This window comes from Lactuca saligna, chromosome 8 (assembly GCF_052625555.1).
Source record: "Lactuca saligna cultivar CGN05327 chromosome 8, ASM5262555v1, whole genome shotgun sequence".
Lineage (NCBI taxonomy): Eukaryota > Viridiplantae > Streptophyta > Magnoliopsida > Asterales > Asteraceae > Lactuca > Lactuca saligna.
The window spans coordinates 64,858,096-64,875,769 of record NC_136424.1 but is presented as its reverse complement, the minus strand read 5'-3'; the positions used below and the strand labels follow the sequence as shown (position 1 = coordinate 64,875,769).

General features: G+C 32.3%; 2 protein-coding genes across 2 annotated transcripts; both read right to left on the bottom strand.

The window, feature by feature from the left end:
- Positions 1-9,897: 9,897 nt before the first annotated feature.
- Positions 9,898-10,812, bottom strand: LOC145009704 (uncharacterized). The gene has a single exon (XM_078968346.1). It carries the CDS (start codon positions 10,810-10,812, stop codon positions 9,898-9,900), a length of 915 nt encoding a protein of 304 aa, XP_078824472.1.
- Positions 10,812-13,001, bottom strand: LOC145009703 (uncharacterized). The gene is made up of 6 exons (XM_078968345.1): positions 12,993-13,001; positions 12,746-12,775; positions 12,586-12,615; positions 12,506-12,535; positions 11,287-12,432; positions 10,812-11,186 (listed from the first exon to the last, which is right to left on the bottom strand). Exons 1-6 carry the CDS (start codon positions 12,999-13,001, stop codon positions 10,812-10,814), a joined length of 1,620 nt encoding a protein of 539 aa, XP_078824471.1.
- Between the last annotated feature and the right edge of the window lie 4,673 nt (positions 13,002-17,674).

The window sequence follows — 17,674 nt, the reverse complement described above, 5'->3', positions numbered from 1 at the left end:
GGCTACTGGTATTCTCTCACTTAAAGCTTATTTTGACGGTGGTCAATGCCTCTCACATTGAAATCCAAAACTAGCTCACCATAATATCTTTTAAGCACGACTCTCGGTATGCATAATGGTATATGAAGATTCTCAAAGTAAAATGTTTATACCATCATCAAGAATATTCTAATTTCTAAGTGGAGACTTAGATAAACCACACATAGCGTCTCACACATAACATATAACCACAAAGCACAAATAATAAGAGCATGAAAGAAATAATATAGCACATATATGCGATGTCAACTGGTGTAACTCATATCTCCTCTTCCTGTGACTATAATGCTCCACTCCTCACCATAGGAACAGTCACTATAATCTCGCAATCATCGGTAATCCTTAGTGTGGATGGAGCTAGTTCCCTCATTAACTCCGGACAGTCGGACTTCTTGTGGATCACTTGGTTTCAATGGAAACATAACGAACTCATTCCCTAAGGATAATCCCTGCTAACATTACCAACCCTACCATACTTGTAGTAACCCATATCCCGAGATCAATAAACCCCATCATGCTGCTTTCCGCATGTGATGCACTGATCTCGACCCTGCTAGCCTTTCACTCTTTGATCAGAAGTCTTGGGTCTCTTTGCAGGACCCCCGAATGTCTAAACTTGCTTTGGCTTCCTCTTCCCAAGGTGCTCCAAATCATTCTCGCTCTCTGGCTTTAACTATCATGTCCTATAAAGTTTGGCAACTTGAAAAGATAACAAACGCCCCGATATCGTCTTGTAGCATATCATGCTACTGAGTCTTTTTCATCTCCTCATCTGTAGCATACTGTGGAACCAAAAGATCCCTCTCCCTAAATTTAGCGGTAATCGCTGCCAACTGATGCACTTCGATAGTTGGTGCAAACTCCTCCCTAAACCGAGTCACAAACTCATCCCAAGTCATCATCTCAATGGCTTCACCTCCGAAAGCACAATCCACCTTCTCCCACCATTCACGAGCTCTGTCTATCAAAATATAAGAAGAAAATATGGCCTTCGACCCCTCAGGGTAAAAGCTTGTCCGGAAAGCATTCACCATGTCAGATAACCACCTCCTACTAGCGATGTTGTCATTCTCCCTAAAGAACTAGGGAGATCCACAAGCACATAACTCACGGAAAGGAAAGAGTGTGAGCTCCCACAATAGCCATAATCTCAGTATAGAACATGCCCAAATGCTCATCCAAAATCTCCATGATCCCCTTCTTGACCGAACCAAAGATCATGGGATTCTTCTCCAAAATACCACTGGTGATCCCTGACGAAATGAAGTCCCGTGTCTCCTCATCCATCAGTTCAATGTCGGCACCTAAGCTTGAACCATAACATGAACCTCCTCCACATGTGATCATCACCATTCTGAAAAGCAACCATACAAAAATCAGATCACACCTATAAAATTCCTCATCCTACAGGCTTTCTAGAATCTCCGTGACCCTCCTTGATTCGAGTATGGTGTAACAACTTGTTATTTTTCTAGTCAATAATAGTCAAACCGCGATAAATAAAAGTCGAGGTTTTGCTCATTTTGTTAATTTCATAAGGGTTAAATAGGATTTAAATTATATAAATGATGTTTTATATAAGTATTTGGAACAAAATATACTTAAAAATCCAAGTTTTCCCTTTTGGAACCGAGAACCTCAGACCAAAAAACCTCCCTACCGAAAACAGTTCTCGGACGGCAAACGGATTTCGGCCGAGAACCCCCTTTCCGGCTGAAGACCCAACCAATATACATGTTTTCATTCGAAAACTTAAGCTATTTCTCACTCTTCCATGTGAAAAAACTCCTCATTTTTCTCTCAAGTATCAACCAAGAACACTCATACCTTCAATAAAAATCCTTCAAATCTTCATAATTTTCACCAAGAACACCAAGAACAATCTTCAAATCTTCAAGCTGGCCGAAAACACCTTGGACCAAAAACTCATTCCTAACCGAGAACACCTTAGAACCGAGAACCTGGTCCTCGGTTCATACCATTTTCGGTAATACTTACAAGAAACTCCTTACATAAATCAAGTGTTGTCTAACACTTTAATTTATTATTTCACTAATTTAAATACGATTATGTGTTTAAATAATTCTAGGATACTGTTCTTTTCACATACACTAGCCCGAGGATCATCTCTTCAATCATGCTATCCAAACATGAACACGTAACATAAGTGAGTTCATACCCCCTTTCACCGTTTTCAATGTTTTTAGGGGGGAATACAAGTAAAACACAATGACTTTTCTGTTTTTAAGGGAGCTTATAACTTAATACATTTAAAAACACTTGAAATCATGTTTGATTACTATATGAGAGAGTTCATAAAAACATAAAGCATTTTATCATACTTGGAAACATAATTATATACTCTATAAAAGAGTTCATCAAAACATAAAAGCATTTATCATACTTGAAATCATGATCATATACTCTATAAGAGAGTTCATTAAAACATAAAACATTTATCTAACTTGAAATCATACTCATATATTTTGTAAGAGAGTCATCAAAACATAAAACATTTATCTTACATAAAATCATACTCATATAGTCTATAAGAGAGTTCATTAAAACATAAAGTATTTATATATTCCATGTATCCTAAAAAGGGGGAAAAGATCCACATGTATTCACCTTGTAAATACAATTCAACTAACTTCACATTTTGACCTTTCTTCACACTTGCTTCCAAACTTGTCCTATTTATACCAATATACTTGCTTAGCAATCAAAGTTGATATTTTATGTATCTATATTGTAACATCCCCCACGACACATATTACAATATTGTCAATTTTAGGCATCCTGATACGAAAACTTCCCAGTGGGTCACCCAATTGCTCTCAATTGAGCACGCTTAACTGTTGAGTTCTTATGTGATATGTTGCCTTCATGACTTTAAAATGTGTTGTGATATGGAAGGCATGTATACCCCTTTTAAGGAATGCTTAGTTTTTCTTCTCATCTGATGTCCCTATCGAACACATTGACCTATGTCCTAGATGTGATACCACTTATAACATCCCTCATAGAATATATCACAATATTATCCGTTGTGAGCATCCTGGCATAAAACCTTCCCAACATGTTACTCATATTAGAATTTCTCTTGCTCGGGCATGCTTAACCGCAAAGTTCTTATGTGATATGTTGCCCTCATGGCTTTAAAATGCATTGTGATAGGGGAGCTATCCACACCAAGGAATGTTTAGTTCTCCTTCCCAACCTTTCTAATTAATACTTCATCATCTGTGTCCTAAAGCATCACTATATAATTACTTGGTTCCTTTTTATTAAATATTTCATAAGTTCAATTCTTTAAATATCATCATACTTCACTTCACGTCATAAACATAAACTTTCGATAGTGCTTGAGCAATGCTGACTTCTTATTGCTTAAGCACTACTGACTACATATTGGTTAAGCACTGCTGATTACAGATTGTTGAAGCACTATTCGTTGCTTATTATTTAAGCACTACTAACTACTTAAGCACTGATGGCTATTTACTGCTTAAGCACCATTGGTTGCTTAAGCATTGCTAAAAGTAAATTAGTCTCCACACTCAAGAAATATATGGATAATGTTTTTACATTTATTTTAATTATGTCATAGTGGCATTGTTCTTAATTGGTTGTGAATATGGATGACGTAAATATTGTTACGTCAATCTTCACAAGGCTTATTATTGGTGTATCCTTGCTTGACATAAATCAAATAATCATAGAACATACGATAGATAAATAAAGTGGGTCAGGAGTATTACCAAGATATTCCCGATAATGATCTCTAATGTCTAAGTTAGAACAACAGGATTATGTATTATGGGTAGAGGTATCAAAAATTGACACGATCCGAAACTCGACCTGAAATTGATACGAAATAAATGGGTTTGGGTTAGATATTTCTACACGTTTAATTAAATGGGTTGACACAACATGACACAAATATTAAATGGGTAAGGTTAGGGTTAAGATTTTCAACTCGAAAACAACACGAAAATAACCCGTTTATATATATATATATATATATATATATATATATATATATATATATATATATATATATATATATATATATATATAGGGGATAGGGAATATACATTACAGCGCAACCTAAGCTTAGGTACTAAACCTCTAAAATATGTCGTTTTATCATGCTAAATATACCGGTTTGGTTCCACTTGGTAAATATATCAACCTCCATAACATTTCTTTCTTAAATTATCGTTTTACCATCTCTGTTTTCTTTCTTCAATTATCGTTTCCCAAGTGAACATTACTAAACCCTAAACCCTAAATTTAAACCCTTAACCCTAAACCTAAAATCTAAACCCTAAACTCTAAACCCTAAACCCTAAACCTAAACCTAAACCCTAAACCCTAAACCTAAACCCTAAACCCTAAACCTTACTGTGTCGATCTTGAATTTACATTTTGAAATATTAATCGTGAATCCATTAACCGTATTCTTTATATAGTAAAACAAGTTATTTTCAAGAGGTTTAGTACCTAAGCTTAGGTGGGATTGTAATGTATATTCCATTTTCCCATATATATATATATATATATATATATATATATATATATATATATATATATATATATATATAGTATTGGACTAAAGAAACATATTGGGTTGTAATTGTGTTCAAAGGGTATTGGGCTAATATATAAAAAAGATTTTTTGACCAAAGTAGTTGATGACCTAATTTCTTTCCTTCCAGCCGCACACCAGTGACCACAAACACAATCCACACTCCACGAAACCACGAAAACGCTACCGATTCTCATCTTTCTTTGCCTCTTACGTCGTTCATTCAGTCGTTCCTTGTGAGTCACAACAACTACCGGTTTACTTCCTCCCACATATCAATTGTTCCTTGTTTACATCATTCTTGGGTTTTATTCTTATGTGTTATGTTTTTTTTCTTGCAGTTAAGTTAACCATGGATGAACCAATCAACTTGTCTGGTGATGAAATTCATGTCTTTGATGACGAAATGGGAGATGTGATGGAAGAGGAGATGGAAGAGTTTTTTATGCTTATCGTAGTTCGTTGAAGGAAAATGTTGTTGAAGCATTAGTTTGTCTTAGAGATTGGGTTTTTAGTGAAAGTAAAATCTGCATATATAAAATTTTTATATTTTACAAAAAAAAAGCATTTAAACAGATATTAAGAGTAAAATCTGTATTTTTAAAGAGATAAAATTATGCATTTACGAAAAAAAAAAAAAAAAAAAAAAAAAAAAAAAAACTGCATTTTAAAATTATGCATTTATAAATACCGCATTTACAAAATACTACATTGAATATGAAAGTAATGCTAATATCATTTTTTTTATTTGTAGGTTCAATGCAGCTGGATATTGAAGCGTTATGCAAACAGACTTTAACAATGAAGATTGACGATGTAAATGAAGATGAAAGTGATATACCAAGTACTCCTAGTATTCAAACTCAACAATCCGGTTTAGGTTAAAGATTTGAAGTTGAATTCTTGTATTACTTGTATTTTTTTTAATGTTGTGGATGTTTGATGTTTTGGAAACTTGCTATTATTTTGGGTTGTAAACTTCTCTTAATACTTTGAATATGTAATGCTTTAACTTGTGAACTTTAAGTTTTGATCTACTGATTTGTTTGTTTATTTTCCTGATGTAAAATTTAAGAAATTTTATTATTTAAATGGGTAAAACGGGTTTCATGGGTCAAATAGGTTTCGTGGGTTAAACACGTCGTGTCGGGTTAGAGTGTTTTTAATGTGTCAAGTTTAGGTCAGCAACTTTTGACTCGTTTAATAAATAGGTCGTGTCCGTGTCACGTATTTCCAATCTGTTGAAGTTTCGACATGGCACGAACCCGACACGACATGACCCGTTTGCCACCTTTAATTATGGGAACAATTTGTGCGTATATGAGACTGTTTATCTGTATTGCTAATGAACTTTATTTGTCTCTATTTTAGTTGTTATTGTTGCTTCGTTTATATAACTAACACATGGAAGATGTAGTGATTATGGTGGTACCTTGGATGGTTAGGGGATTACACTTTTACTTTTTGTATCCTTAGGATTGTTAACTGTAACTGATGAAATCTTGGCCTAATAGCCTGTTCATATTTGGCTATCCAGAATATGGATACCTTCTCAAAGTCTAAAGTCTTCATCCCTCACCTAGCCAGAGTCTAAAGTCTTCATCCCTCACCTAGCCAGTTAGTCAGGGGTTTCCATTCATGTGTCTTCAACAAAACAACAGAGAGTTGTACGTGGGCTTGACTCCATTTGAGTTTAAACAAACTTCATCGATACTGTTTGTTGTTATGTTTATACATTTTTGTTCATTATTGTGGATTTTCAAACATTAATTTATACATTGATTTGAAATTGTTGTTATTTACATACATTTCTTTTCATTATTGTGGATTTTCATACATTAATATTCACATATGTGTAATGCCCGTAGATCCGGGCTAGTCAATTTAGAGACGATAAACATCAAAAATGACTTTTTGATGGAATATTATTTAGAAGGATTAATCGAAACTAAGTTATATTATATGTTACAAGGATTCCGTACATATAACGAACGCCGAAATCCGAGTTATAACGAAGAAGTTATAACTTGTCGAAGTTTCGCGACAGAACCAGCACAACACAACGCAACGTAAATAGTGAATTTATGATAGAGCGATATTTGGATTTAGCGATCTAAACAAAAGTCGTAGAATACGTTAAACCGAGAGCGTGCATGAAAATAACGCCCAAATCTGACTTCGTATGAGGAAGTTATGATTTTTCGAAGTTTCGGCTTAGCAGTGTACAACCCGAAGTTCGAATATGAGATTGAGCGATATTTAGCCGAAAAAATCTAAACAATAATTGAAGATCTCATTGATAGTAGTCCAACGGTGAAAAGACAGACGAAAACGGACGATAGATGAAGAAGTTATGAGTTTATAACGGAGTTTCCCTGTCCCGACCTACTAAAAATAATATAATAAAAAATAAATTCAAAGTTAGTAAATGAAGTCTAAATAAAAGTTGTAGATCTTGTTTTTACCTACGCGTCGATATAAAGAACATCGAAAACGAAGTTCGTATGCGAAAGTTATGAATTTCTGAAGTTCGGGGCGCGAAACCCCAAAACTGTCAGAGTTCACAACGTGAATATAGTGTTCATGACGTGAACTTAATATTTATGACTTATGGAGCCTGACAGACGCAAGTTGCGATGACGCACCTGATGAATACTGAACTCACGACGTGAATCCATAAAATCAGCCCTATAAATAGAAATCGAAGGGCAGCCGATTTAGGTTGCTAGTTTATCACTCTCTCACTCCCGATACCCTCTCTAAGCTCTATTTTAATCCCCTAAAGCCCCGGTATCATCCCGAGACACGAAGCAAGTCCCGAAGCCCGAAGATCCCGATAAGAAAAAGAGTTTCTAAGCTGAAGCTCTGCCTGCGAGAAGCCCGGTGTGTGACGATCTTCCAGATCTACCGAAGAATACTACTTTTACAGGTCGTAGTGTTGTCTGATCATCTTCTGATCAAGCGAGTGTATAGTCACTTTCATCTTACACATAGATATGAAGTATTTTATAAAATACGTGCTATGTGTATATATATTGTTGTTTATACGTGTGAGTGTATAGTCCCTTTCATAAACACGATTTTAATACAAGTATTATTTGAATGTATTAAGTATATGTTTGGTGTGAGTGTATAGTCACTTTCATCTTATAGATAGATATGAAGTATTTTATAAAATACGTGCTATATATATATCTATATATATATATATATATATATATATATATATATATTGTTGTTTATATGTGTGAGTGTATAGTACCTTTCATAAACACGATTTTAATACAAGTATTGTTTGAATTTATTAAGTATATGTTTGGTGTGAGTGTGTAGTTATTTTCTTCTAACACATAGATATTAAGTATTTGTTATGAAATATGTGTTATGTGTTTATATATTGTTGTTTACTTGAGATGGATGTTGAATGAATGTTTTATACATGTTTTTAAATAGTTTAAACTGTATATGTAATTTATATCTACAAAATATATTGGATAGAACATGAGTAGATGAAATAGTTGGTGTGTGGTGAAATAATGTGATAAGAGATATTTGAGGATATAATGGTGATGATAATTAGGTGATGATAGATAGGTAATGAATTACGAGTCCAGGCGATGTTGTGACTATGTATTCATGCGATGATAGTCTAACCCTTATTATGAATTACGAGTCCAAGCGATGTTGTGGCTACGTATTCATGCGATGATAGTCTAACCCTTATTATGAATTATGAGTCCAGGCGATGTTGTGGCTGCGTATTCATGCAATGATAGTCTAACTTTTATTATGAATTACGAGTCCATGCGATGTTGTGGCTGTGTATTCATGCGATGATAGTCTAACCCTTATTATGATTTACGAGTCCAGGCGATGTTGTAGCTGCGTAATCATGCAATGATACCCTAACCCTTACTATACACACATTGAGGGAGTGATCCCCAAATTAGTATTATCTATGCGATGTAGGCAATGATCATTAGGAAAAGTTCTTAGGAACAAACATATAAGGAAATAAGATGTAAGGAGATGAGAGGTAAATATGATATACGAGATGACCCTTAGGATAATATCTTTATAGAATATTAAACGAAGATAATGGGGATGGGTAATTGGGTTGATTGTTTGATGATTAAATATAATAATTATATTATTGTGGGTTGAAAACCATATATGCTCACCAGGCTCCCAAGCCTGACCCACTCAGTTTTCTTTGCATTACAGGTAATGGCACAATGGTATAAGTTGGTGGACTTGATGAGAGATTTTCGATTATAGATTAGTAGTTATAAATAACTGTTGTAAGATCTATTTTATATTGTTTATGCTTTTGGTTTGTATCGGAACATAACATCCCGAGATTTTGTTATTTAATGAAAATACATTTCTTTATGAAATGCTTTGATAAATTTTATTTTATCATATTTTATTTTGAGAACAAATTCCGCAACTCTTTTAATCAAAGAATGCTCTAATTTTATAAAACAAATCGGTCTTTTCTGACCGTGAAATTAGAGATGTCACAATATGGTATACCATTGACTATTTTGTTATTTATATAATTTTTACTCATTGTTGTGGATTTTCAAACATTAATTTCCACAATTGGTATGCCATTGACGATGGTTCTTACACGGTCCCATGTTTTTACTTATGTCGGCTTATTCATGTTTTCCTCACCTTTATTGTTTTATCGACTAATTTCAAGGTTACAAGGGGACTTTAGGATTTATCCATAATTATGTTTTATTTGATTTATGGAGTAAAACTATGTCTCCCTAAACATAACCCTTTTTATTTTGAATGTGTATGCCAAAAAAGCGAAGGTAATACAAGTACTATATTTTTGATAAATATGATTTTTGGTGGTGTGAGTTTGGGAAAAAAAAAAAAAAAATTTACGGTTGGAGATACTAGAAGATGGATTGATGATATAATTCTACCTTCTATGCAACCGGAAACTATGTGGAATCATTTTGTGCCTATAAAGGTAAATATTCTTTGATGAAGAGTTTTATTGAATTGAATTCCTGCTCGTTTTAATTTGGCGAATAGAGGAATTGATGCACCTTCAACAGGGGCGGACGCAGGAATTAGTAGTAGGGGTTGCACAAATTTTTTTTTTCTGGTCAAACATAATATAGAACGTTAACAAAAATCCGGTCAAACATAATATAAACCATCTAATACAAATTTTTTTTCTGATTAAACATTATATAACAACTATCTATTATAATTTAAATTTGTCCTCTTCGTGCAGACATCTTTTAAAACCGCTCCATTACTTTTTCATCCTCAATTTTCGTAAGTGCTTCCGTCTCGACATTACAAAGCAATGCGTCGTTCAAAAATTCATCGCCAATTTTGTTACGTAAGTCTGTCTTCAAGAGCTTCAACTTTGAAAAACATCTTTCAACACTTGCGGTCGCTACGGGTAATATTAAAGCCAACTTTAAAAGCTTATAAACCAAAGGATAAGACCGATGCTTCCCTGTACTAACCATCAAACGAGAAAGGTCGGAAATTCCTTTCAAACTAGTGAAACGCTCATCTTTGATGCAAGAGTGATAAAATATCTCAAGTTGCCCTTCGAGGTCTATCATATCTGAATCATCAAAGTCATACTTGTATAACTTACCCAACTTCAATAACTTTGATTTGTCAAATTGTGCAAATGAATCACAAGGGCTCAAAGCACCCATGTATTCTAGTAATTGGGTGCTTGTTTCACTAAATCGATCCCGATATTCTGTAAGTTGCATATCTACCACTGTGTTGAAGATTTCAACCTCAAAATGAAACCTATTAGTCTTTGTAGTCCTACGGTTTCTCGCACCAATATACAACTCTTCCATATCTAAAGTTTCAATTTCGTGTGTTTGACAAAAAGAGGATACTTTTGGCAAAATGCTAGCAAACCCTATGTTTCTAAAAGACTGCAATGCCTCCATTGTCCCTCTAACCATCGAAGCCGCTTCCAAAATGTCTAGATCTTTTCTTTGAAGTTGCTTTGACAATGTACCCGTGAGGTGTAAAATATCATACATCATATGTAAGTAAAACATGAACTCATATGATTTAAAATATGCTAAGATTCCAGATGCTTGTTGACGGTTTGCCAATGACCCTCCCTCCTCTTTCACAAAATCTAAAACTACAATAACATCTGCAAAAAACTTCATCAAACTGTGAGTGTGTTGAAATGTGAACCCCATCTTGTTTCTCCTGCTCGAACAAGTGTAGTCTCTTGATTTAACCCTCTTCCTGTTTCAAGATCACCGCTACACAAGCCTTTTTGCACCCTTTCTCTTGCTTGCTCTCGTAGTAAGTCTTTTCTTTTACACGAGGCACAAACAACATTAACCACCAACGAAATTTGCTCAAAAAAGTCACTAACACCATCATGCTTCTTTGCTACAGCCACAACTACTAGTTGAAGTTGGTGTGCAAAGCAATGTACATAAAAAGCCGTGTCATTCTCTTGTAATATCAAAGCTTTCAAACCATTGAATTCCCCTCGCATATTGCTAGCCCCATCGTAACCTTGTCCTCTTATCTATTAAAATTTAAAACAATTAATATATATATATATATATATATATATATATATATATATATATAATTAAATTGAAAAAAAAAAGTAAAGAATAAATTACCTGACTAAAACTCAACTTATTACTTGTAAGTACTTCATTTATGGCGTTTTTGAGGGTCATAGAAGATGTATCCTTCACGTGCACTATTCCTATGAATCTTTCTTTCACAAATCCAAGACTATCGACATAACGCAAAACAATAGCCATTTGTTCCTTTTTTGAAACATCACTAGATTCATCAACTAGTAAAGCAAAAACATCTTGACCAATCTCTTCACGAATACTCAAAAGTACTTCTTGTGCAAAACATTGCACAAGTTCTTTTTGAATTTTAGGGGAAATTAGTTGATTGTTTTTAGGAGCATTTTCTAAAGTATTGTTGAAAATCTCTTCACTAGTCTCTCGAATGGCTTTTAACACTTCAATGTAAAGCCCTCTATTTTCCGAGTTAACCGACTCGTCATGACCACGAAACGGTAAACCGGTTTTTAATAAAAGTCTAACAACAATAATAGAAACACGTAATCGAGCTTTATATTTATTGTCCTCCGCTTCGGTTTGCCTCCTCAAGACTACATTAATTGCTTGTTTTTCCCTCATTAAAAACTCACATTTTTCTCTTGCTTTGTTGTGAAAACTATCAACACCACCCACATGAGTCCGAAATGCATCTTTTTTATTCCAAGTATCAAAACCTTGGGAAACAAATGCATCTCTCCCTCCTTTTTGTCCCATGAGGTCCCCACACAAATAACAATATAAACAATATGCACAATTCTTTTTCACACTATATTCCAACCAATCAAAGTCATTAAACCATGAAGGAACGAATCTTCTAAATCTATCACCTATTTTTTTTTTAGGAAAATTATGTGCCCTTACTTGACACGGTCCTTGAAGCAAATATGCTCTTCTTACATCATCTCTTATATTTGAATTGTAACTTGTAATCAATGGCCTATCCGCCGGGTCCTTTGGAAGATCTTTCAAGTCAACGTTATCATTACGTTGGTTAGAACATGGTGTTTGTGGAGTTGGATTAGAAACCGAAGGGATTGAATGATTGGTGATTGGTGTTTGTGGAGTTGCATTAGGATTAGAAACGGAAGGAATTGATTGATTAGTGATTGGTATTTGGGAACATTCTTCACCGCTTTCATTAGGATTAAGTCTTTGTTTTTTGGTAAAAAACCCACTTAGTTTAACCTACAAAAATATAACAATTACACCTAATCAAACAAAAATTCAATAAAAACTTAACAATTACAATTAATCAAACAATGACTTCAATAAAAGAAGTTGCTTTCACCTAATCAAACAAAATTTCAATAAAAACTTAACAATTACAATTAATCAAACAATGACTTCAATAAAAGAAGTTGCTTTCACCTAATCAAACAAAATTTCAATAAAAACTTAACAATTACACCTAATCAAACAATGACTTCAATAAAACAAGTTGTTTTCACCTAATCAAACAAAAATTCAATAAAAACATAACAATTACACCTAATCAAACAATGACTTCAATAAGACAAGTTGCTTTCACCTAATCAAACAATCAATTCAATAAAAAACATATGAATTTCACCTAATCAAACAATCAATTCAATAAAAAAAACATAGCAATATATGAATATAACCTAATCAAACAATATAACTTCAACAAAACAAATCAATTTCACCCAAGTCAATCAATAACTTTAAAAAACATATCAATTTCAAATATCTAAATGAATTGGTAAATGGTAATTGGTAAAACTTACTTGCTTCATTGTAGAAATTGAAAGAAGACAGTTAGATCAACTGCTTCAAGAAATCGATCAAGACTCAAGGCAAACAACAAAATCGATTTTGGGCTGTGAATCATGATCAAGAAGATAGAATTAGGCTGTGAATCGATCGACATTGATTATTTGATTAAGCATTACCGCATTAAGGCAATCGATCATTCGATTGGAACCAAGGAGTCGACTGTCGAGTCGACGTCTGGAGAGCCGAGGAGAGGCCGAGAGGAGATGGATCGACTATTCGACTGGACTCTGGAGGCAGGCAACGATCGTTTCTTTCTTTCTTTTTTTTTTTTTTGCTTGTACCGATCTTTAATTGATACAAAAAATAATTGGGATGGGCTATCTTTTTTACAAGCAATTAGCCCAATTGCTAATTTGTCCACTTAAGTTTTATTTTGGGCTTTGGGTAATTGGACTATTAGATAATAATCGATTAAAACATTGGATTGTGGGCTCGTTATTATTTTTTTTCGTTTGGTAATTCCCAATAGAGTGACAATTTTTTTTATGTAGTTGCACAATTTTTTTAGTAGTTGCACGATTTTTTTACGTAGTGGCACAATAGGTAAAAATTTAAAAAAAAAAAAAATTTCTACTACGTACGCGGAAGCTAGGTGTTGCCGGTGTCACACCGGGCACCTACAAAGGACCGCCCCTGACCTTCAATTTTATGCCCGATTTGTAATTTGGTGAATAGAATGAAATATTTCATTGGTTGGAATTGGATCGATTGGAGTTTGAATCTATTCAATGTTTGTTTTCCATAATGAATAACCTTTCTATCAATTAAAAAAAAAAAAAGATATTGTGGATGCAATTTTGTGTACTACTATTTGGTACATTTGAAAATACGGAAATAAATATTTTTTCTTTTTTATGGTTTTCTAATAAATATTTTTCTTTTTTTTATAGTTTTCTAATAGGAATAGTAAATGTTATTTATCTTGGATTAATTGATTAACTAATCCTTTAAGCTTTTTATAATTGTCCAGCTCCTTGCTAGATTTTTATTATATTTGGCTGTTTTTAAAAAAAAAAAAAAAATGCAACTACTGTATTAAAGTCTAGAAGATCAAAATGAACTTGACGTCATATAACCTTTTTTGAAGGTTCACTTTGGTATAATTAATAAGGGAAATAAACTTATTAAGGTAATTAACTTTTCAGTGTGTTCACATCTTGGTAAATATTTTTTTTTGTACATATTTAAGTAACGAACTTTTTGAAAATATTCACATATGACCATTATGACCGCCTATAGTAGGTTACATCCAATTATAAAGGTCATATGTGATCACTTCCAGAAAGTTCGTTACCTAGATGTGCACAAAAAAGTAGTTCACGGATGTGAACAAACCGAAAAGTTAATTATCTTGATAAGTTAATTTATTTTCTTTTTTTATTTTACCTTATAATTTTGATTTGGTATAAAATTTAACCTAAATGGTAAATATTTTTTAAAACCACACCATTTTGGTAAATATCTTTTTAAAATACACTACTTTGTTTAAAAAAATATGGATTTGACATGGAAAAAAACGCATCGTTGTTTTATAGATTTTTATTTTTTAAAATATTAAATATAAAAATTTAAACTTACTAGATACTAAAAGTATCAGAAATTGAGACCAATAATATAACAAAAAAAAAAAAAAAAACACATCGTTTGATGACTTAAAGCTTAGAATGTTGTTAATAGAGTTTCAGGTTTTGATTTGCATTTCAAGTTAAGTTATGGTTTTCAATTGATCTAGTTCTCCAATTTTTCTTTCTGGTATCTATTTTATTTTCCTGCAAGGATTGTGATGCATTAGGTTGTGATGGTGGAAAATTCGATAAAGTACCAGTGGGTTGTTGTGTTGGTTCATCAAAGTTAAAGGATCGAAAAAAGAAGGGATGATGAAGATGTCGACGTCACTAAAGATGGAAAGGAAATATAAGTCGATGAGGATGAGAGATGAGATGGTGACAGGTGGGACCTAGATCATTTTTTTTTAAATGTGGTTTCAGGTTTAGGGTAAAGAGATACATATATGTGGGGTTTATTAATTTTTTTACAATATATATAAAATAAATATATAAATAAAAAAATTAATTTAAAAATAAATTAATAAGGGCACAATGGTCTTTATAGGTAAAACAGAGATCAAACACACAACAAAAATAAACAATAGGAACCATCTGAGTTAAAAAAAAAATAATAAGTTAGAAACTAAACGCACAAATTACCCTAACCCACAGGATCCATTCATGTAATTTATTCTTACATTTTTCGGTTTGTTCACGTCCAGATAACTAATTTTTTTTCGTATACATCTAGGTAACGAATTTTTTGGAAGTGTTCATATATGATCATTATGACCGGATGTAACCTGATAGAACCGATCATAATAAGCATATGTGAACACTTTAAAAAACTTTGTTATCTAGATATGTACGGAGAAAAATAATTACACAGATATGAACAATACAAAAAATTAATTACCGTAATAAATCTATTTCCCAACAAATAATATTGCATATTCATTTACGGTGCCACTAGTCTAAGACCTCGAAAATTAAAACTCTATTAATTATTTTGATGCCAATTATTTGGGTATTCTAAACGTTAGACTACATTGTGTCCTAAATTTTTACCGATTGCCACATAAATTGAAAGAGATATTTTTACAAATTTTGCAGTTTTAAAAATGATAATGGTGTGGTAATTTAGATTGCCGACGATAAAATGTATACATAACCCAAACAAATATGATTTTTGCCAACGTTGAACTTCCACTGCCAGTAAAAATGAGGGAGTGATGCGGTGTTCACTGCCGGTAAACAATACAACAAAGTATTATCGCCGATAAGGGTGTTAGAACATCTTTTAGCCTTAGGGGTAAGGACGAAGGTTGATAACGATCCTATTATTCCTATTGTATTAGCAACTTTATTGATTAATGGGATTTAGCTTCGACATTACATTAACGATTAAAATATAATTTTGATGTATTACAATTTACAAACCGGTTATATTTTTGAGGGTGTTGCTTGTTGGTATAAGGTGGAGACTGGTGATCCGTATAGTCGTTTTGAAGCAAGAATTATGGTTTTAGTTCGTGCTCTCGATTTTTTAGTTAATATTTAGTATATACCAAAAGTATTCTTATATTTTATTATCAATGTTTATTTATAATAAAGATAAGATGTTGTGTGAGTTCATCGATCCATGATTTTAATAGGCTGGACTTTGGAGCACAAAAAAAAAAACAATATAATTTGCGGGTCGGTCAAAATGATTTTATGTATAAAAGAATAAGTTACATACTATCATCTTTTGAAAATGATAATTACAATTTTATTTGTAACATTTATTAGTTTTATTTTCAACGGCATCAAACTAGAAATTTAAGATTTATATATTAGAAAATTATGGAGACAAATAAGCAGTAGAAGGCAAAGCAAATTACTTTGACGAAAGCAAAATTATAAATTGTGGTGGTTATATACAAACATTAACAAAATAAGAAGAAAATGAGCTTTATATCTCTTCAATTTTATCCAAGAGCCCAATGACATCATTAAGGGACACGATCTATTAAAAGTAAAATAGTTATGAAGTTAGCAATGATTTTAAGTAGCCCCGTCGGAAATAATCAAAATCTGAATTATCTGACCGATCCGTTTTTAATTCGGGTAAATCGGGTCGTGTGATTCGGGTATATATATATATATATATATATATATATATATATATATATATATATATATATATATATATATATATATATATATATATATAGGCGTACCTAGTTCATAACAACCTAGGATCTACCTAAAATTTAAATTTCATTTATAATATATATACCATAAAAATTAGAAAATACCTTAAAAAAAATAAGAGGACCTACATTGAGTTTGTTTTTTTTAAAATATCTTAAAAAACCATTTTAAAAGGGGCAAAAAAATAAGTTATATGAGACATTTGTAATACTAAATATACATGGTTAAATATAAGATATAGTTTTTATCGAACAATAAGGTATCAATACACTAATTTTTCATTAAATTGTTCAGTTTTTTCAATTATATTTCAGTCGTTTTTTTTTTTTTTTTTTTTTTTAATTTTAATTGGTGGTGGCTAATCGGTTTTTTCAGTTATATTTCAGTAAATCGTATCCAACTAGACCCGACCCGACCCCTCATAAGTGTTATTTGATTTTTTATCGGCTTCACTTAATTTGGGAACCACGTGATATTTTATTCTAGATTCGCCACTGTGTTTGTGTGTGTGTGTGTGTGTGTGTATATATATATATATATATATATATATATATATATATATATATATATATATATATATATATATATATATATATATATATATATATATATATATATATATATATACTCACACACGGAAGTATAGTACATCTAAAAGTATTTATAGAAATATAATAGAGAGTTTTGTGGAATGTTCATAGCCTATTATTTTTTATAAATTAAAAAACTAATAAACTCATTCATTTCTTATCTTCTTAATTTGGATCATTGACAGGAAACGAAGACCATTATTATTCTAAAAAATGATACAAAAAGATCAAATCAACGGAAAAAAATATATATTCAAATATCTCATCCCTCCGTTACACACAATTTAGGATAGTTGATGT

Excerpts from the sequence above, each read along its gene's own strand:
- LOC145009704 (XM_078968346.1), bottom strand. The coding sequence starts at position 10,812 with ATGAAGTTTTTTGCAGATGTTATTGTAGTTTTAGATTTTGTGAAAGAG.
- LOC145009703 (XM_078968345.1), bottom strand. Across the intron at positions 12,616-12,745 it reads CTTGTCTTATTGAAGTCATT|GTGAAAGCAACTTCTTTTAT; the intron begins GTTTGATTAGGT and ends TTGTTTGATTAG. Across the intron at positions 12,536-12,585 it reads CTTCTTTTATTGAAGTCATT|GTGAAAGCAACTTCTTTTAT; the intron begins GTTTGATTAATT and ends TTGTTTGATTAG.